This window comes from Notolepis coatsorum, assembly GCF_963971535.1.
Source record: "Notolepis coatsorum genome assembly, chromosome: 9".
Lineage (NCBI taxonomy): Eukaryota > Metazoa > Chordata > Actinopteri > Aulopiformes > Paralepididae > Notolepis > Notolepis coatsorum.
In genome coordinates, this window is record NC_140173.1 from 144,555,759 (window position 1) to 144,578,793 (window position 23,035).

Sequence of the window (23,035 nt, forward strand, 5' to 3'; positions counted from 1 at the left end):
TTGGCTTGAACTTGTTGTATCCAGTGATTTCAGCATCTTCACGGTTGGTTGTGTAGCTAGCGTTGCATAATCAGCCAGGAACTAGCAAGGAGCTACTTTGACATTTAGTTAGCTGGCAGCTAGTGGTGCCCCTTGGTTTCAGTGTGTAAGGCTAACGATGTTAATAATCCATGACATTGATGCAAACATAAGGACTTGTGTCCACGGTGCGATTAGAAAAATAACAAAAGATTACCCAAATATCAAGGTCTGCCCTCCTGGAGTTTGCTCCTGCCCCATTTCTCTCCAGCACCTCTTGTATACTCTGATCAGAAATTAGGTGATTATGTAGCCCTGCCTGGGTTCAGGTCCTTGATTCTTCTGTCCCTTTTCAGAAATCTGTGCCATGTGACCTGTGTAAGGAGGTGTTGATTGTGGTGGAGCAGCTGCTGAAGGACAACTCCACAGAGGTGAGCCATGAACGCCACTGTCATCTTGTAAAGACTCAAGGATTACATTTATTTTAAGATTTGAAAATTTGCAGCTTTTTTTTTTCTTTCATTAAATATTGAATGCTAACGCCTCCATTTCTTGGCACACATGCGGTCGCTCGGTACTCATGTGTGAAATGTTCGGAGGTAGAACAAAGCCAATGCTATGTCTTCGGTGCCGGTGTGTTTACTGTCTGCCGGTCCTATCCTCAATCGCTGGCACATTTTGACCAAATACCCGGCTCGGTGACCGAGGTGGTCTTTACGGACCTGACTAGATGACGGAACGTAATCCTTCTCGTTGTCAATCCCCGGAAAATAAAAATATTGAATGCTAGGAAATCCAGTATTTTATTCTTTTCCAATTACATTTCTTTTCTCTAAATGAAACCTTACAAAAAGCTAGTATTTTTATTTTAAAACGTGACACTTTTTCTGAAGTGGGGATTTGTCTTGTTGTGGTCACTGCATGTAGACGTATCTCTCCGATGTTGGGGATTCCAGGCTAGAATAGGGAGTCTGTATTGGCCGCGTTTCCCCAATACACAATTCTGATTCCCAAGAGCCATGTAGAACATGTCAAATTTCTTATGCATTTTTTTCCAACAACAAAATAATCTTGGATCTATCATTAGATGGAGAAAAGTTCATTATATCACTATTTGTCCACTGACTCCAAAAAAGGGTAAAAATCCTATATTGTACAGTATGAGTAAAATGTTAATTACTAGAGTGGTTCTCCTCTTATCAATAGTGAAAATGGTATTGGTCTAATGTAGGATGTGCATGTTCTGTGCTTGCAGGCAGATATCCTTGGCTACCTGGAGAAGGCTTGCCAGCTGATCCCCGATGAGGGCCTGACCGCGGAGTGCAAGGAGATGGTGGACAGCTACTACCCCATCCTCATTGGAATCATCACCGGAGAACTGGTGGGTGGACATTTCAGCTACATGGACCTAGTATATTTAGCCCCTTTCACACACGCACTGGACTCCTGAACCTGACTGCATTAATGTGCATAATGCATACCCTCCCAGTCCTAAGTCTGCGTAATGATGACCAACTGAGCCCATGTGAGAATACAAGCGGATCATTGTCTGCGGAACACACGGCGAACGATTTGGCGTGTTGATTAACATGGACTAACTATGTTCCGTAGCACAGCGATGTTGCGTACAGTTGGCTCATCCGTTGGCTGGTGATTAAATGAATGCATGTATGCATATCTGTTATCTTTATTCTCTCTTAATTTCACTCCTGACCAAGGACAACAATACACATGAGGCATTTGTTTCATCAAGATTTGAGAGACTGCAGCAAAGTCTTTATATTAAATGTGCGCTTTTCACTGTTTTTGCCCTGTATGAAACTGATTAGGTGGTAATAATTTGTTGCCCGGCCCCTAATCCCTAAGACTCTAAAGCTCAGTCTGTCTGTGGTCAGATGGGGGTGTCGGACAGAAGTAACTGAAGAAGTGATGTGGGGGGGGGGGGGGGGGGGGCTGAATAGGAGCCATTGACTGGGAAGCCAATAAAAGACTAAAGGGGAACAGAGCAATGTTTGTGTGACCAGCTACACCCCCTGACTGATGATAACATGACGTATTCTCTCTTTGTTTGTTTGATTATCACCCGTTTAATCTATTTTCTTTTCTTAACCCGAAACCTCCCTGGCTTAATGAAGTAGTTTTTTTTAGCACTGCTTTATTTTAAGACGCTCCTGATTCGTAGGAAACATGTGAAAAATGCTGTGGTGGCCCCAGAGAGGCAGGCACACGTTTTTCGTTTTCTCCAATCCATCACAATCATCCCAAAGATATTTTCTATCATTATTATAAAATGGTTTTAGAGTTTTAAAGATCCCCTCCGGATGTTTTTTTTTAAATGCTTAAAATGTTCTATATTGAATTACAATTTGTATAAATGTTTTTTTTCCACCAAATTGTTCAATAAGCTACTGAAAATGTCTGCAGCATCTTAGCCCCTTTCGGGTCTGATGCACGCCAACGAGTGAATACAGTCCCTTATACCTTCATAGAAAAATCCCACAATTAACTCTGTCTCGCTTTCTCTATCAAAACGCTTGTCGTAAAAGTATCGCAGTGAAATTTCAAAGGTACTCACAGTTGCACAAGGGTTTCGGACAGACGAACGCTAGGGTTTGAAAGCTCGGCGTTGCCAATAAACTTTTAAAATAATTGTATAAACTGGTCAACCCGGCTCAAAGCGGCTTTATTTTCGGCTTTGGGTGCCTGATGCGCCTGTGCTGTGCTCTGGCGTGTTGACCAGTTTATAAAAAATATTTTAAATGTTTATTAGCAACGGCGAGCTTTCAAAACATAGCGTTTGTCTGTCCGTGCAACTGTGAGTACCTTTTGAAATGTCTCATCACAAACCCGAAAGGGGCTAGCAGCATCTTTACCCTCCATTGAGATACAAGGAGCCATGAATATGCAAATTAGCAACAAGCGCCAATATTAACCAGCTTATATTCATTCTTTCAAGACATTTCATACAAATAACAATCTGTATAGTCAAAGTCATGCCTCCAAGAGGTGTTAACCATAGAAAAACCGAGTGGAGCAGATCTTTAATGTCCACATACCAGGAGTGGAGCAGATCTTTAATGTCCACATACCAGGAGTGGAGCAGATCTTTAATGTCCACATACCAGGAGTGGAGCAGATCTTTAATGTCCACATACCAGGAGTGGAGCAGATCTTTAATGTCCACATACCAGGAGTGGAGCAGATCTTTAATGTCCACTTTGTCATGGAGACAATGACCAGCTACCGAGCACTGACTATTCTTTCCGTTTTTGAGATCAAAAGCCTCAACTCTTACAAATCATTGATGTGACTTGATGCCGTGTCTTCCAGGATGACCCCAGTGTGGTGTGTGGAGCCATGGGATTGTGTCGCTCCCAGCAGGTGGTCCTGGCCCAGTACCGGGAGGCGATCCAGTCCAACCTGATCCCTGAGGTGGACCTGTCCCAGTATGTCTCTCCCTTCCTGATCAATGTGCCACAGCTCCTCTACCCCCAGGAGGAGACCCCCAAACAGGACGCCCCAAAGCAGGTACACCCTGCACTTTAATTCCCCTTTCCGCAGGTGTGGCATCGTCCCTGGCACTTCTTAATTGTTAGGATACTTACATTTACATTTAGTCATTTAGCTGACGCTTTTATCCAAAGCGACTTACAAGTTCTGTGCGACAAGACAGCAAGAAGGGTATAACTCTATCAGCTGAGTAACAATGTTCATCAACGTGTTGCGTGTTACAGTGTAACAATTTCCACAACACAATTTAGTCACACACTTCAAAATGATGTACACAGTATTCAGTTAAAAGAGCCTACCCTCTCTGCTGTTGTCCTCCTGTACTTTGAAGGTTGATTTTGTACTTATTACTGTACTGTACGGTGGAGCCGCGACCATCAATTATGCACGTGGACAAATTTTCATGCTCAATATTTCAAACCTTTATTTAAACTGTGTATACAGAAATGAGCAACAAAAAAAGAGACTTATAACAAATCAATTAAAACACGTACAACTTTATTGACGAAGGTTGAAGATCAAGGTTTTAAACTCGAGATGGGAGAATGTTGAGCTTCACAGACGGTTGGAATTCATTCCATGAGCTAGGGGCGTCATAGCTGCTTCACCCTGTTCTGAGAAAACTCTGGGACCTTAACACTTTCAGCGCCAATCACGTAATATTACGTGTTTGCTCGCCAACCGTTGAGCGCCAAACACGTAATATTACGCTTTTAGATTGTGTTTTTCCGATTTTAATATCCTATACACTCTCACGGACCTTGGTGTTACCATTGGAACTCATTCTGAGACCTCGAGAGTGCAATGTCGGCCGAATCCTGCTAGGTGGCAGTATCGCCTACCATTTGAAACCTTTGAAACCTTATTTCACACTGTTACATTTTATATGATCCGGGCGGAGAATTTGGACACGGGCAAGTGAAACGGTTCATTCGAGCAACTTCAGGGCTCTACAGTGCGACCATATTGCTCGCATATGCCCCTAGAAATATGTGTGTGCGAGCCGGAAACATTACTCGCACAGTGTGAGAGTGAAGATTACAGCCTCAATCGTGCTTTTTTCTCTGCTGATAATCGTTCAAAAACTACAAGTCCCACATTGCACTCAAGCCAACGGTCCAATCACAGTAGAGTGACGTGACTGGTTAAAAAAAAAAGGAAATTACCATCGGAAGCTCATTTTATCTTTTACTTCCTGAAAGTCCACCATTGTGATATGCGAGCGTTTTCCGAGACACAAGTAACAAGTTAATGTAACTTATTCTAGTCTTACCAATACCAATAGCAATAGATTTTAGAACACCTAGATTTATCGATAGCAATAGTAATATAACGTTAATGCAACAAAACGAATGCCTTGCTTTATCATAACGTTGATGCAGTAGCGTATGTCGTTGTGTTGGCTGTAACTGACATGAGAATAGCAACACTGTACACATTAAAATTGCGATAATCGATTCTAACATTTTCAAATCGATGCAGTTGAATTTTCCCCTTAGGATCGATGCATTGCGTTTCATTGTTACACCCCTACACCAAAGTCACTGGCCCACTGTGTATGTGTGTACAGCTAACTTGGCTAGCGTTATCAACAGCAGAGGTGGGCTATAGGGTCCAGCTGCAGCGCCGGACGGCCGGAGTGCAAGCGGTGTGACGTAATTGGCAGATTCGACTGTCAATCAATAGTCTACCTGACACGCAAACTCATAAATGTTTCTGTACTGGAGGTGTACAGTATTTCAATAGGCAACCCTGAAAGGATTATTTTTCTAGAAGAGCAACACTAGCCAAAACATAGGCATTGTATGCATAAAAGGGGCAAAAGCTAAAGTTAAGTGACTGTTACTTTTGTAGCAGTAGTTTGATTTGATAGTTTATTTGATAGGGACAGCACATGTTGCTGGGTTGTAGCAAGAGCTAATTTACACCAGGAGACAGCAAAACTCCATCAATAAATAAATAGCCTCCTTAGGGTAAAAGCATGGTGACAATCAATGATAAAAACAAGAAATAAGTTGCATAAACTAAATCGGATTAAAAATGATCACAGTTCTGGTTTGCCTTAAGATGGGTTTTGAACATGGAGTATGTGGGGCACTCTCTAATCACAACTGGTAGGCTATTCCAGTAGTTACCACCTTTAACCCTTTCACTGCCACACGACAGAAGGTTACCCCTTTACTATCACACAACCATTAGCGGAGCTAATGATGGAGCATCGCCGTCGGTTGTGTGATAGTAAAGGGCTAACCTTCTGTATTGTCACAGTGAAAGGGTTAACCGGCTGTCGTGTGGCAGTGAAAAGGTTGACAGAGAACACAGTTTTAGCAAAGGTAGTATACCGAAAGGGCACCTTACAGTCCCCTCTACTGATGGCCCTGGTGGTAATGCCAGTGTCTCCTTTTTGTTCAATGTCACTGCCTTTCTTATTAGGCCTAGTTCAACTTTGCCATAGTAGGCATTAATCACTTAATAGGTCAAATGTCTGTGTCCCATTCCCGTTTGCACACGCAGATACACACGCACACAGTGGGCCAGTGACTTTGGTGGTATGTGCTATTGCACAGATGTGTGTCCCGTTCTCGTTTGCACATGCACGCACAGTTTTATTTTTGAAAAAGAAAATAAGCTCTGTTACTTGAAATATTTTCACTGTGCTCCTAAATATTTTTGGGTGCGCCTAAATTTCTTTGTGTGCTCCTAAATTTTTTCATTTAGGAGCACATGTGCTCCTTGGGAAAAAGGTTAGCGTAGAGCCCTGAACTTGGAACGCGTTTAGCACACTTGATGCATATTGGTGATCTGTTAATATAATGTTCAATCAATCTGATTTCAGCCTGTTGGTTTTGGTCAGTCATTATGACTTCAGTGGATAACCCCGATCACCTGCATTTAAGTGATATTTTAATTACAGATACCCCAGTAATAACATTACAATTTAATTAAATAAAATTAGTCCTGGGTCCGTGCGTTCCTCTCGGCCACCGGCAATCACTTATCAGCCAAATGCAACGATAAACCATGGTGCAGAAAGACCTATTCCAAATGCTATTTATAGGATTTGACAATAATTACACTAATGTCGCTATTTTACAATTAACTATAATGAATTACGGGTCATACAGAACACGTCAATGTTGAAACGAATGCATGAAACTGATCAAAGCTTATGTCCGTCTGCAGTCTTCATATTCTACCACTTGGTGACATGTACGCACGGTTTGAGCTGTGCGTAGATATACTCTCAAAAAGAGGTGATCGCTCTTTTAAGGCCGTGGGCCCCAAGCTATGGAACCAGCTACCCCTGGAGATCAGAACTGCCCCCTCGCTGGAGACATTGAAGTCCCGACTACAAACTCACTTTTACTCCCTAGCCTTCAATAAACCCTGATTTTCCCCACACCCTAACCTAACCCACACCCTAACCTAACCCACACACTCCCATGCAATTTTATCTTGCGCCTCCCCCGTTTATCTGTTCTTGTGTTCTTCTGTCCCCCTGTGTGCTATATTGTGCTATCTATACTTTGTGCTACTCTATCCGTGTGTTGTCCTACTGTTGTCCTATTCTCTGACTGTACCGTCTTGTCCTGCTGTGCCTTTTTGCATTATGAATTTTATGCTTTGACTGTACAGCACTTTGGTTGGCTCTTGAGTTTTTAAACATGCTTTATAAATAATTGACTTGACTTGACTTGCTTCAACAGATTTGAATTGCTGTTTTGGGCAGTAGATGGGATCTTTGAGCCAAGACACGATTAACATTTAACTAAAACGTTCTTTTCTTTGTGCTCGACAAAAGAGAAATGGTGAGAATATCCATGTGTAAAGACTCAGACTACTGGGCACCGCCATGACAGTCTAGACTAGAGTAAACGAAACGCGCCCACAACATCTCTCCGCATGTGAGTGACACAGGAGTCGGGACGCGTGAATATTTTAGGCAACCAACTTGTGTTTAGCGTTTCTCTGATTGGCCACTACGCCCATGTGACCGCGGCAGCGCGAGAGAGCTGCAGCGCGGAAATAGGCTGTCTATTGCCATTCTCTAAGACAAACTCTAACCTTAACCAGCTCCTTAACAGCGCCTAAACTTAACCCTTCTAACCTTAACCAACTCCGAAACAATGCCTAACCTTAACCTTAACCAACTCCGAAACAATGCCTAACCTTAACCAACTCCGAAACAATGCCTAACCTTAACCTTAACCAACTCCGAAAGAATATTGCCATTCTCTAAGACAAACTCTAACCATAACCAGCTCCTTAACAGCGCCTAAACTTAACCCTTCTAACCTTAACCAACTCCGAAACAATGCCTAACCTTAACCAACTCCGAAACAATGCTTAAAGTTAACATGCCTAAACTTAACCGGCGAAAGAATTCATGTTTAAAAAATTGAAGGGAATCGAACTTGTCACCAACGGACCGCAGGATCCACAGCAAGGCGGCGCTACCAGTTGAGCTAGTTGTCGATGTTAAAAGAGGGGGGATTACTGCTACATAATGCTGCCGCGACAGAGCTCCGCGGCGGAGCGGCGTCGCCGCAGGGGCGTGGCTAGACACAAGTTCGTTGCCTTTAATATTTAGGCAGTCGGGACTGCGCTCAAGCTCGCTACCAATCTACATAAAAATAACGGAGTTACTGAATTTAAAATGTTATGCGTTGGGGTACTAGTTACTGCCAAAAGTAACGGTGTTACTGTAACGCGTTAGTCCCAACACTGCTTACCAGTAAGGGCCTTAAAAATTAACAAATGCCAGTGTTTGTTGCACCTCCATCAGCGAGGACCAACTCTTATTTACCAATTATTAGGATGCACGCATGGATCAAAATGCATGTAAGAGGTCAAATGCGCTTTGCTAGGAGGAGTGTGCGGTCAGTGTGGCCTCCAGAAATCCACTGCAGGAGAGCTGCTTGTCTGGTCCTTTTGTGTGGGGTCGGGGCTCTAGGGCTCTTGGCCCTCCCAAAGGTGTGCGATTTAGGCTATTGTCTTGAACAGACAAATAGGATATTTTTTTTCTCCATTTCTTATTTGGCTGCTTGCTATGATGATGATGTGAATCTAAACGTTTGTCTCTTGCACTTTATTGTGAGTCTCTAAATAAAAACTTGCCAAATGCATAACATGTAAATTGTCGTTGTCGTTGACTAACATCTGTGTGTCTTTTTAATATAAGGCGGACCTGTCCCAGCACGTCTCTCCCTTCCTGCTCAATGTGCCACAGCTCCTCTACCCCCAGGAGGAGACCCCCAAACAGGATGCCCCAAAGCAGGTACACCCTGCACTTTAATTCCCTTTTCCACATACAACCTTCTCTATTTCTCACCTAATTGTATCATTCCTTTCCCTGTTTTTAGGGGAGTGGTGGTGATGTGTGCCAAGACTGCATCACGTTCCTGGCTGACGCTCAGGAGCAGGCCAAGGGCAACGAAACATTTGTGACTGAACTGATTGAGAAGATTGAGAGCCAGTGTGACCTCCTGGGGCCTGGCATGTCTGACCTGGTGAGAGCTTCTGGCTGGCTGGATGATGGATTGAATTATAATGGATCATCGTTTTTTCCTTTTGCTGCAATAATTATTTCACGTCATAAATAGATCAATACAGTCCGTATTAATTAATGTTGCGTTCCTTTTTCAAATGTAGCCAAGAGTATAAAGACCCTAACCCTATCGAAACTGAAGTCAATGTGTATATTTTCAGCACTACGGTTGTTTACCAATAATTTCAAGTGTTATTAGCTAAATATGAGTGTATAAAAGTCTCGGCACATTGCATCGGAAACCGGATTATTTAGACACAAAGGGATGACGTCATGAAATCATTGTAGTCCTAAGAAAGAGGAGACCCAGGGCTTTCGATGGACGTCGAAATTTCATAAAACTACACAACCCAGCTCACACCAGCCGCTGTCAAACTGGAGCCTTGATTATAGCTCACGGGTCGAACAAACCTGAATTGCCATAAAATACAACATATATTCTCTATTCTATCGACGTCTACAAAAAACGTGTCGCAATCTGGTGATGGACATTATACAAAAGTATCTGTACTTACAGTATATTTCATTCACATTTTTTGCTGCCTTGTAACTGGTGCCTGGTGGTACTAAATCCAGATTTAACTCTGCCCATTGGAAATAGTAGATTTGGCCCGATCCATAGATGTATGACTTGGCCATAATAAGGTAATTTATAGGCCTGATATTCTATATTCATATTTCAAATGGCAGGTGTCCGGATGGCAAAATGCTGTACTGTATCTACAAACCCCCTGTAAATCATCTGCCCTTTATTCATTTGCTTAGATTTTCTGTACACTTGATCTCAGGAAGGTGCTGAATGAGCTACATTTTTCACATCTGGTCAATGTTAGCATGGTGTTATTCAAAGATGAATAATAATTTGAGATTCTCCTTTTTGGTTCATTACAATTTACTCGGGCATATTAACTATTTCTGACACTGGGAATACATTCCCTGAGGTCCATAGATGTCCATAGATCATGCAAATTGACCTTGTAGAAGTGGAGAAATCTTCCATTTACTTGGGTATGTACTTTTAGGTGAATTGAAAATATGGCTAGGGCTTAACTCAATGGACGGCAACCACGTTTATATGTGTTTGGCGGATGACCGTTGATCGCCAACCACGCATATATGTTATTAGAGCGGTTTTTTGTTTAACAGTTTGAGTGCACTATTTATTGCTTGAGTGCCAGCGCTTAAGTCAATGAGAGAGCGAGCACATTTGCGAACGCATAAACTATATCTTAAATTATGGCTATGTGTCTAATACGCCTGTCGCTTATCAATGACTTGTTTGCAGTCAACATTGTCGAAATGGATTGTTTTTTAATCTGTTCATTTCTGTTTTATACCATTTTGAAAAACGCTTGTTTTTGGAAACGTCCAGATTTTTTTTTTTATTCCACATGAATCGTGCTTTACTGGAATACACAAAACACGTTGTCATTTTTCGGCCTATTTATGAATCGTTTTCAAATAAACGCTAGATTATCCATAGTATATGTGTACTTATGCACGCTATAGAAGCGGGCTGAAAAATCTATTATCTTATTTCCTGATCAGCACACACACACTCACAGCCACACACACACATATGGGACACGCTGATATATACCGTAATTCCTCTAATAGTAACCGGTATTCAATTAAAAACCGGGTCTCTATTAATGACCGGGTGCGCTGTTGAGCTAAGCAATTATAAGCCGGCCTCCTAATACAAGCCGGGTTTCATTTATATGCTGGCCTGGCTGTGCAGTAAATACCATATAATGGTATGGTGTTAATGTTTACCAAGAGAGTAAGCCTACCTCAGAATTGTATAAAACGAAGTTATTATTATTATACCAGTATTGTGATTGCACTATTTTACTTTATTAAACTTTTTTTGACCACCTGTAATTGCACCGTTTACTGTATTTCATACAGTACTTTGTTTCAATAAATGAACCGAGTACATTTTACTGGGTTCAAACTGACACAAAATAATGTTTTATTCATTATGATCCGTTTGAAAATTAGAAATATAGGCCTCTCTCTTATACATGCCTCCTCCTAATACAAGCCTGGTATCAGCTACAGTTGAAACAAATACAAGCCGGGGTTACTATTAGAGGAATTACGGTAGGTGAAAAGAGCTCTGATTATCCCAAGACTGGTAAAATAGATTCCTTACCTCAGATCAGATGTTCTCCAAAAAGATTATTCCAATTCCTGATCGCCATTCCAAATATCAATCGCGTTTATTGATCCAACGCTCGGGTGGTCGAAAGACATATTCACGCTGTTCTGATGGTGGGCAATGAATGGGATCGGCTCGGATTACATGCCTGATGAGTAAAATGTGGAATCCGGACTTTCTTTTCCCCATGCGTTTTCATTCAATCCAATCCAAAGGTTGCATTACCATCCGGGAGACGATAGGGGGCGCTATTTTCCCAATTCGAGCTCAGAGTCCCAGTGGTATCGTGAGGCTAGATTGATGAAATATGAATGGAAATCGCTAATAAAAAAAATAACTATTAAAAACGAGACTTCTCGTTGCTTGCCACTCAAAAGTGTTAATATCCTATTCAATGTCAGGGACCCGTATGTTGCCGGTAGAAGGCATACTGCGACGCAGAGGGTGCAGTACTGGCCAGATCCTCCCAGGTGGTGGTATCGAGCACCCTTTCAAACATTGTATCTTGGCTTGTGGGTCGATCTAATTGGTCCGGGTCGTTTAATTTTTTTGCTCAAGCTCAGCGTTTATAACTGTCGGATTGAGAAGAATCAAATACTCCCGATGCATGATGTGTAGTGGATTATGTTGGCGACACGATGGACATCAATACTTGGAATGGCGATCAGATAATTGGAATATTCTTTATTCTTTTTGGGGTACATCCTAGTAAGGGCTATGCAATATCAATCTTGCGTTGATCCAAGCAGGTCTTCAATGCGATCCCACCGTGTGTGTAATGTTAGTCCACAACGTATGCCGTTGGTGGCGATCAAAGCATCAAAACGACCCCCCCCCCCCCTTCATGCATTCATGATGAAACATAATACCGATAATATAGATGCGATTTCAAAATAGTAGCGTGTACAGGTGAGAAATGGCAACGGTTTTAGTGTAATACACGCATAAGGCTATTGTTAAGCATTTCGGGAATTACCCCAGACCAATCTAAAAATTATTTCTTTTTCACATATTGAACGATAGATACTTGATGTAAATGGGCCATAGTATTGTATCCATAGCTATAATAGTTATAGCTCTACAAACAAGGTGACTCAGTCCTATCTTTTAAAGCATGGCAATGCTAACACGGGGCCATGGCTAATCCCCAGCAGTCAATGAGTTAAGAGGTTAAATAACTAACTATTAAAAATAAATTTATTTTAAACGAGTATTACATTTAAAGGATATATAAAAATATGTATTGGTAATACTCTGTTCTTGTATAATAAATAAAAGTCCTTCTTTAGGCCCATATGGTTTTATATAGGTGTAAATAATAGCTGTGCTTAATGAGGATGCTGTAATTCCTGGATATTTACTTTGCTTTCCTCCCTGTTGCAGTGCAAGCAGTACGTCAGCCAGTACGCTCCTATTATTGTTGAGCAGCTCATGTCAATGGTAAGTCTCATCCTATTTATTTGATTTATTTTATATCTGCTAGCTAGTCCACAAGTAATGACACTAGTTTGCTGCTGGTTTAAAAACATCCACAATTGTGACTGTTTTTATCACCTGCTCTAGCTCAGGTTAAACCGATCGTAATGTCTCATAGCAACCCGTCACACTGGTCCCATGAATTTGTTTACATTTGAAAGTATTGTGATACTAACTTGAAATCTCCTTCAATGAACAGAGGGCCACGCCCCCCTGAACATACTGATAGTTGGCTGTGCTCCGAGAGTGTGCACAAACAGTTATGATAAATCAATTGCTACATCTGAATCTGAAAGAAATGCCACTTTTGACATTTAACATTGCACAATAAGCTGTTTGTGACTCGAGTTGGAAGCGTCACTCTTCTTCTTCAACTCATCACTCTGTTTTCTCATTCTGTAACTACCGTACTTTTCGGACTATAAGCCGCGGCTTTCCCCCCCATTTTTCGACCCTGCGGCTTATATAACGGTGCGGCTTATATGTGGACAAAATCGAAATATTTCTTTTTTTACTGCATTGAAATGTTATTTATCTGTTCCCTTATTTGCTAAACTTAATACAAATGAGTTAATTCTTGTTATTTGTCCGACAGTATTGTGTCCCAATGGGAGTCATTCTCTGTAGAGGTGGGAACTTAAAGCTCAATATAAGAACGGCCATGCACCACCACCCACAGAATCGAGAGAGCAATCGATCTGTCAATCCTTTCCGTGTTCGGGCCGGGTGAGGTTTCCCGTGTTGAGTCAAATTAAGCCGCAGGCTCCACTCCTTACATATGGTAATTAAACATTAAAACACATGCGGCTTATAGTCCAGTGCGGCTTATATATGTACACATCATTCAATTTAGCTGCTGCGTCTTATAGTCGGGTGCGGCTTATAGTGCGAAAAGTACGGTAGACTAAACTGAATTGACTTGGTTTATATGATTTCATACTCTGAAATTAACCTTGACTGAGCTGGGCTGAGTCGAACGAATGGCTCTGTTATATAATCTTACCTGCATATGTTGCGACATTGTTTAGCCCTGTACCCAGTTTTATAGCCCCACCTTGGCTGCTAATTTCAATAGACCTCTCTCTCATGGGTGAAATTTTTCTGGCCCGAGTGTCCGGTCTATGCTGCAGTTATAGGAAAATGAATGGACTAGTATTAATAGACCGCTCCTAGCTTCCTCTCATTCATGCAGCTGTGGTCCCGTAAACAAAGCCTTCTAATACCCTTCTCTCTCTTGATAAGGCAGGTGACTTAGATTTTTAAAGGTCCCCTATTGTTCACTATTTGGGCATTTGTACACAATTCCTGTCGGTATGGAACACATCTGTAAGTTTATTTTTTTCAATAAAATTCATTATTTTTAGGGATGCTCGATATTGGCTTTTTTACCGATACCGATTTTCCGATATTGTCCAACTCTTAATTTCGATACCGATACCGATATCAACCGATACCGATATATGCAGGGTTTCCCCCCAAAAAAACTGAATAATTTCAGGTAATTAATAATTTCACTGGATGCATTCAAAAGGCTTTCTAAATGTAAGCATTATCTGTGCAAAATATGATAATTAAAAAAGTAAAAATTACATTACATATCTCTTGTTGTTGAATTAAACCAACATGCATACTTTTGACAATAAATAAAATAAGAATTGGTTCTTACTTGCTTGCCTGGGTAAATAAAGGTTAAATAAATGTAAAAAAAAAAAACCCTGATACCGATATTTTCCGATATCACATTTTACTGCCGATATCGGCCGATAATATCGGTCGGCCGATAATATCGGACATCCCTAATTATTTTGTATTTTTAATAAAGTACTTTGGTGCACCACTTCTCCCCTTCCAAAGTCTGTGTGTACGTGATGTAAGTTGGGCGAGTGTGTGTCTGTGAGAGGAGAGAAGTGCTGCCGTTCGGCGAGTGTGTGTGTTAGGGCTGACCCCTATTAATCGATTAGTCGACTAACCGGTCGAAAGGAGCCGTAGTCGACTGCCAACCTCTTAGTCGAATATAATAAAAAAAATATTATAATCATTCTTTCCAAAAGAAAAGAGGCCTAGAAGCGTGGCTAACGCTAATGGCACGCATACCAGAGGCTAACTCTCTGCTGCTGCCCCCAGACTCTGGAACAGCCTCCCCCTCCACATAAGATCTGCCCAGAGCCTGGAGGTTTTTAAATCCTTGCTCAAAACACATCTCTTCTCCCTGGCCTTTGACCAGAGCTAGCCCAGCATCTATACATGACGTCAGCTGTCACACTGCATTTTTATCAAATTTTCTTGTCTCTTTTATTGCACTTTGCACTTTGCACTGTACTGTACTCTACCTCTTTTCTAGTGTATTTTATTGCATTGTATGTGTTTTTTATCATGTTGTGAAGCACTTTGGTTTGGCTGTTAGTCATTTGTAAACGTGCTATACAAATAAAACTGACTTGACTTGACTTGACTTGACTGACTGCCTAAGAAAACAGGCACAGAGGCACTGAAAGAGGATTTCACCCATCTGATGAACACACTAGACGAATATCAAGATGTATCCATCAGTGGACCAATTGCATGCTTTTGCAGAGGACAAGAAGCCTTCAGTCGACTCCTTCAGACATTAAGCACCCCCCACAGCCCAAATGAAATGATAAAAAAAAAGTTTTTAAAAATATATTTTTTGTCGACCAATAGTCGACTAACGGCAAATTTGGCCAATCCTAGTCGACCATCCAATTCCTTAGTCGGGGACATAATAGCCCTAGTGTGTCTGTGAGAGGGAGAGACGAGGGGACAGAGTCTCATTGCCCGGGCTGAGTCTCCTGAACAACAGCCTGTAGCCCAAAAACGGCCACTGCCCTCTGGCTCATTGCTTGTGGAGCACGATGTCATTAGGAAACGATTAGGAACACTGTCGAACACTTTTCAGGAAGTGCTGACAGTGGAACAGCTGAAGGTCGAAACCGGTTCCGCATTATTTCCACTTGCTGCTTGGTTTTGCTCATACTTTCAACGTTACGCTAACTCCTCCGATCACAGTTGATTGTGGGCAGGGGGTGGCAGATCAGAATTATTACACGTCATAGATCCGAGTAAATTCAGAATGGCTTGTTTCAGTGGGGGTGGGGGGGGGGGGCGTTCTTGTCTCGGCTGAACTGCAGAAACAACCCCACATTGCTTGAAAACAATGCAAAACACTGGAAAAGGCCATTTTTACAATAGGGGACCTTTTTAAGTGACCGTTTGAAAAAGGATATATTAAAAAAATTAAGAATCGCTTGCCAAAACTAGCTCTGCAACCGGCCAATCAGTGCAAACCTCCTATTAACCCATTAACCCCACATGCAGTAGCACAGACAAAATTACTGGTAAACGGGAAAGGAAGCGACTGCTCATTTCCACCATAGGTGGGGAAAAATGCACCAGGGTTCGTCATAACGATGTGAGAGGTCACTTTATTATTTTATTTTTCTCTTTCTTTTTATTCCTTATCCTTCTATTTCCCCCCCCTGTCATTAATTTGTCTTCCTGCTCTTTCTCTCCTGTTCTGGGGTTTCTCTGGTTGTGTGTGCTGGTCTCCAGGAAGAGGTAGGTTCTCTCCCTGTGTGTTCACCCTCTAGTCTCCTCACCCTCTAGCCGCTGTGTGCTGTACTGTCGACTATTAGTCTATGTCTGTCCGGTCTTTCTAATGCCAATACCGAAACTAACCACGACCGCCACCATGCTTGTTGAGTACCCGAAAGAGTCCAGTCTACACTACAATGTTTTTCATCTTGCTTTCTACTTCAACATTGACCCACACAGTACTTGCTACGTATTTAGTTTTCTTTGTTTGGACAAAGATTCATGGGGATCTCTTGGTGGCGGTTGTAAGAGTGCATCTATTGAAATGGTATGTAATAATCCCAACAGCAGCCAGGGACTGGGATTCCTCCAGGGTGGCGATGTGTAGTTGTGGGAAGGTTGTGTGTCGTTATTTTGGGTGCATGTTGCTTTGCTGCTGGTCGGAGACTGGTGTGTTCTGGATTTCTTTTAATTTGATTAATAGATACATATTAGTTACCCATATATCTGCATGAATGGCCCTTGTTACCTGGTGATATAATGGTGGCGTGTTCTGTAAGTTAGACATGCACAGTATAAGTATATCCTAACGGCACACAATGTGGCATGTTTGGTTCGCTGTGTGACCCTCTTAACATGGGGTTCGTTTTTTTTAACTGTACTGTATTGTCCTCAGCAACCCAAGGACCTCTGTGCCCACGCTGGCTTCTGTGCCGCTGCAAAGAAATCCTCTCCCATGATGACGCTGATCGCTGCCAAGACGGTGTCCGCAGCCAAGACCGCCCCCGCTCTCAAGATGGTCCCTGCCACCAAGGTGGAGTCTGTCCCTGCCAAGGTGAGCAAGGTGAGTGCTGGGGGTGCTGGGGGGTGACGACGGGGTGCTGGGGGACGGCAGGCAGCCATGCTTGGGGTCTAGATTTATCGGTGACCATATCTGTATCGATCCGATGAGCAAAACTGGGCTGATGTGTATATATGCAGACGTTATTGGCTGGTGAGTGATGGTGATTTTATTATTATTTTATTGATTGCATTGGTCTGATGAGCAAAACTGGGCTGATGTGAATAACTGATGCTTATTTCTGTGTAGCTGCTGTTGTGGGTCTTAAAAAAATATATATATATATATTTGATTGAGTAGTTTGTTTGGGGGTAACATTACTTGCATGAACATTACTTGCATGCGACAATGACCATGTTTGCATCAAACATTGTTTCGGTATGTACAAAAATAGAATCCATGTGCAAAATTGTATTATCATAGAAATTTGTTTTATTTCTTATACAGATCATATGGAACTGATATAGATTATTGAAAATGTTAATATATGTGCATCCCTTATTGGTTTCCGATAGAAACGGCGAGAGGAGGAAGCTCATAGGGCTGGGCGATATAACGATAACGATATCGATATCGATAACGATAAAAAAATATCGCAATATATTTTAATAATCGATATCGAATAAAAAAAAATTGAAAAATCGTTTTTTTGTTTTTTTTTTACCTGCAAGAGGGCAGTTTTAAAACCAGAGACAGTGCACATACTTGTCTTTCTTGCCTGCAACTTAAAGTAATGGCTTTGCTTGTCCAAATGACAATACTGACCAAATTGAGATTTATTTTTCTCTTGTCTATTTATTTTGTTTGCTTTCTAATTTAAAATACAGTTTGAAACGTCTGTACACAGTAGGCTATGTGTGCTAGCAGAGCTAGACTCCAGTCACGAGTCACGGTGCACATGTCCGGTGGTTTGTCCACCAAAAAAGCGCCAAAAGATCGAAAATAAACTAGCGGAGCCAGAACTGTTCAACTCCCCTGGAGCCACAGCCAGCAGAGAAGCCGGGTTACTTTAGCTTTTAAACCAGCTGCAGCCTGAGAACTGGAGTGTGATGGGATGTAACACTAAAGATGGCGGCAATGACAAAGAATTGCTGCAAAATAAACACCTGTTAAAAAAAGAAAAAAAAATATATACTTATAACAATTCGATAATTATCGAGAAATATGATAACATTATCATATCGTTATCGCGATGTGATTTTTTTTTTCCATATCGCCCAGCCCTAGAAGCTCATAATGCATTCTGTGCCGTTCCTCCTCTGTCTTGTCTCAGCCCACGCAGCAGCGAGCCCGCGACTCTCCCCAGTGTGCCATCTGTGAGTTTGTGATGAAGGAGGTGGAGGATACGCTCCAGGACCAGGCCACGGAGGTGGGTCGGAGCTAGCGCCGCAAATATCCACCCATCACGTATAGGGATGGGTACCGAATTCGGTACTTTTGAGGTACCGAACCGAAACACGTCGGTACTACCGAGTATCGAATCAAGTGAGAAACCGAAAAAAAAAAAAGTTTGTCTTTTTTTTACTCTTCATGTCAACGTTCACACGCACAATATATGCTTACCTAGGATTTGACTTGATTCAACAACAAAGCAGTCGGAGCAATGACAAGCCGAAAACTGTCGAAATTGTAGTTATTTGAAGTTTGGATTTTTTTTTTACGACTGAGGTAGGCAAATAAAATTTCTTGAGACTAAAGTACCGAAAAAAGGTACCGTTGGGTACCGGTATCGATTCACAGGTACCGGTATCGGTTCAAATGTGAAAGGTACCCATCCCTAATCACGTATCCATCAAGCCATGTCTCTGTGATGTGCTAAAGGGACTGCATTTTATATAGCGCTTTTATACAAAGTGCTTTACAACTTATGCTTCACATTCTCACACCGACTGCGGCTGAGGTATGAAACGGGTTCTCAATCGGGTCGAAACGGGGGGCGATGGTTGCATAAAGTTCAGGAACTTCATTCAGTTTGTAAATGAGCAAACGATTGTTAGGTGTGTGCAGTTCTCTGTGGAGTCCCAGGCACAGTTCTCTGTGGAGTCCCAGGCACAGTTCTCTGTGGAGTCCCAGGCACAGTTCTCTGTGGAGTCCCAGGCACAGTTCTCTGTGGAGTCCCAGGCACCACGGGGAATGGTTGAAATGAACCATTTCATTCACTAGAAGTTGACGACACGAGATGATGTACCGTACTTTTCGCACTATAAGCCGCACCTGAATATAAGCCGCACCTGAATATAAGCCGCAGCAGCTAAATTGAATGATGTGTACATATATAAGCCGCACTGGACTATAAGCCGCAGGTGTTTTAATGTTTAATTACCATATGTAATTAGCATTGGGACACAATACTGTCGGACAAATAACAAGAATTAACTCATTTACAAGTTGTATTAAGTTTAGCAAATAAGGGAACAGATGAATAACATTTCAATGCAGTCAAAAAAGCAATATTTAGATTTTTACATTTTCGGTTTTGGTCACGTCGAGTCACATATAAGCCGCACCGTTATATAAGCCGCAGGGTCGAAAAATGGGGGGAAAAGCCGCGGCTTATAGTCCGAAAAGTACGGTACATATAAGAATGATCAGTCTGATCACAAGGTTTGACCTCTCCCCACATCGGAGTACTTTTTAGTACAGTTAATGCTGCGCTAAATCACGTCTCGACAACAAAAACCTTCCTCAAATTGGACAGAACCTGCTCGGCGAGGAGACCTCAGCCTAATGTGTATCCATCTGGGGGGGGGGGTCATGGGATAGACCAAATAAAAGACATTAGCAACTTCAGAGGCCAGAGGGTGGGACAACACATTTACTATCCAATATAGCATTGTGAGGCTGAACAACGGGACCCATTGACTTTATAAATGAAAAATAAACATTTACAGACTTTTAAATGGCTAAAAAGCTATAAGTGATGTTGTAAATTTAGCAACCGAGGGCTGCACAGGGTCAAACCAACATGGCGATGTACCTCCGTTAAATTTGTCTCCTGGTTGTGAAAAATGCAGCCTCCTTGTCAAAGAACTCTATGCCACGCATTGGATTAGAACGATGCTCTGGTGAGTTCATGAACATAAGTGAGGACTTGCATGCGTTGAGAGAGCGAACGAGCGACCAATTTGGAGATTTTAAGTAGGTTTTTCTTCTATGTAATTCTATGGTTTATCATCATAACATCTGCAAAAAAAGGGAAACTAAGCAAAATAAATGAAAAGGAAGCTCTGCTCAGGAAGACTGTCAGGGGCCATGGATAATATGTGCTGATTTTAGTAAATGGGCTAAAACTCTTATTTTAGTCTGGTACAGGCCTTTTATATAACCGCTTTTATCCAAGCGCTTTACAAAATGTTTCCCCCTCAAACACATTCACATAGCGACGTGCGACCATGCAAGGTGCCAACCTGCTCGTCGGGAGCACTTGGGGGGTTTAAGTGTCTTGCTCAGCTCAAGGCACACTGCCGACGCATTGCCCGGCAGGAGTGTGGGAATCGAACCGGGAACCAGACGACTGCTAATACCTCCTGAGCCACTGTTGCCACTTTTTAAAAGAACAATCTCTGTCCTGCTCACCATCTGTTTGTTAATACTTGAGAATTCCTGTTACATCCTTTTTCATATGACCCGTGTGTGTGTGTGTCAGGAGGAGGTGCTCCATGCGGTGGAGAAGGTGTGCACCGTGCTGCCCGCCTCTCTGTCTGCCCAGTGTAAGGACCTGATCGAGGCCTACGGCCAGGCCATCATCGAGCTGCTCGTGCAGCAGGCCGACCCCAAGACCGTCTGCACCGTGCTGGGACTCTGCAAGGACCCCAGCCGCCTGTACCTCCGTAAGGCCTCCAGCCGCTTGGCAATACGTCTGAAAGTTCACCACCACACTGACTCGCTTGTACCCCTAGGGGGCGTTTTCACACCTATAGAGAGGTGGTGCGATTCTATTCTCTGGAAAATATGTAGGAATCCTGTGAAGGGGAAAAGTGTTATGATTCTATAATCGAGGTGTCATGTATTTTTTTTTCATCCCAATGTTAGTCGTTATGCCAATTCCCAATCCCCTTCCTGGTCGCTGCGCACTTACCCCCCACAGTCGGTCTGGGAGAGTGGAGGCTATCACGTGCTTCCTCCGACACACGTGTAGCCAATCAACCGCTTCTTTTCACCTGGCAGCGCGGACTCTCACTGAGAGCGTGTAGCGTGTGGAAGGATCACACTACCCCGCCTTAGATCCTTTCCTCGCTGAGCAGGCGCCCCGACCGAACTGTAGGAGTCGCTGTTTACAACGACCAGGACCCACCCACCGGCTTTCCCACCCCTAACACTGCCAATTGTGTTAGTATGAACGACCAGCCAAGCTGGTAGCAATGCCGAGAGCTGGGCTCGAACCCAGCGTCTCCTGCGTTGGTGGCGAGCGCCTTGCCCACTACACCACCTAGCCGCAGCGGTGTCATGTATTTTAATTCCGATCCTACAAATATAAAGCGGCAATATTCACTGTAAATGAGACTAAAGATATAAAAAGAAAAAAAAACATTTATTTGAATGTTCTTCCTCGTCCAGTAGGGCTGTCCCCGAAGCCTGTTTTTTGGGATTCGAACTTTGGCAGGGTTTTTCTAACAGACATTCGAACCATCGTTTTTTAATCATGCAAAGAAATGGGCTCCTAAATAATTTTTTCTGTACTGTCGAGTCTCGACTTTAGGCACATGGCGCATATTTACCGGTATGCATATAACGTAGAACATATGCACATATTGTTGCGGTTATTAAAAGTAGTAGTACTTACTTTACTGGTCACGGGTGGCTTCAATAACGTTTGGATGGTAATCCATTTAGAATTTTGTTGGCCGACGGCTCCTGCTATCTTTATTTTTTTTTCATATTTAAAGTTTACATTTTTCACAAGCAAGGCAATACAAACATGACGAGACAAACTAAGACACAAATAATAATAATGAAAAGGGGGTGAGGGGCGGGGGTTGCAGAGTGTTACAAAGGTTCAGTAGTACACAAACTTATTCAAGATGGTGATCTAATAAAGTTCCAGGGATCTTGAAGCAGCAGAGGTTCGAACCCATTCATTAAGATTCGAGTGCCAACGTAACAAACAAAGGTCCGAACTAGGGATGTCCGATATTATCGGCCGATATTGGCATTAAAATGTGATATCGGAAAATATCTATCTGTTTTCAAATTATTTTTATTTGGTTTTCAAATTATTTTATTCTTATTTTTTTTACATTTGTATAACCTTTATTTACCCAGGCAAGCAAGTAAGAACGAATTCTGATTTTATTTATTGTCAAATGTATGTTTATCGGTTGAAATCGGTATCGGAAATTAAGAGTTGGACTATATCGGTATCGGTAAAAAAGCCAATATCGAGCATCCCTAGTCCGAACGTTTGGGCTCAGCCCTATTGTCCAGCTGTAAAAAGGTATTTATTTCTTTAATGTTTCCTCCTCGTCCAGCTGTAAAAAGGTATTTATTTCTTTAATGTTTCCTCCTCGTCCAGCTGTAATGGACAAGGCTCGCTTCGAGGCCGGCGGCTTCTGTGACGTGTGCAAGATGGCCGTCCGCTACATCGACGGCATCCTGGAGCAGAACGCTACCGAGGCGCAGATCGAGGAGGCCGTGAGGAAAGTGTGCAGCTTCCTGCCCGACTCCTTAAAGAGCGAGGTGAGATGCTTTTAACCGTGCGCTGCTTCCGGCTTCCTCTACAGGGTTCCCATGGGTCATAGAATGTCTGCCATGTAAAATTATTCGGTATTGGGAGTTTTATTCCAGACAGGCGGAAGTCGGGGACTCGAATGCAACTAAAATGTTAAATTTTTAAGATGCGATATTCCTTTTCTAGATCCCCTTGGGGGAAATTCAGGAAAAGTAATAATACAAATATTTTGTAATAATTAGGGCTGTCAAAATTAAT

General features: G+C 42.4%; 1 protein-coding gene across 3 annotated transcripts in view; it reads left to right on the top strand.

Annotated features, from left to right (window-relative positions):
* Positions 1-23,035, top strand: part of psap (prosaposin) — a 42,077-nt gene that overhangs the window by 13,495 nt on the left and 5,547 nt on the right. Inside the window, exons 3-12 of one of the 3 annotated variants that reach the window (XM_084321131.1) lie at positions 375-449; positions 1,274-1,399; positions 3,349-3,546; positions 8,711-8,806; positions 8,892-9,038; positions 12,624-12,680; positions 16,945-17,112; positions 18,383-18,478; positions 20,756-20,939; positions 22,622-22,785. In XM_084321131.1, coding sequence (XP_084177257.1) covers positions 375-449; positions 1,274-1,399; positions 3,349-3,546; positions 8,711-8,806; positions 8,892-9,038; positions 12,624-12,680; positions 16,945-17,112; positions 18,383-18,478; positions 20,756-20,939; positions 22,622-22,785 — 1,311 coding nt within the window. The remainder of the gene's footprint in view (positions 1-374; positions 450-1,273; positions 1,400-3,348; positions 3,547-8,710; positions 8,807-8,891; positions 9,039-12,623; positions 12,681-16,944; positions 17,113-18,382; positions 18,479-20,755; positions 20,940-22,621; positions 22,786-23,035) is intronic. The other 2 variants (XM_084321132.1, XM_084321133.1) reach the window with 2 other exon arrangements.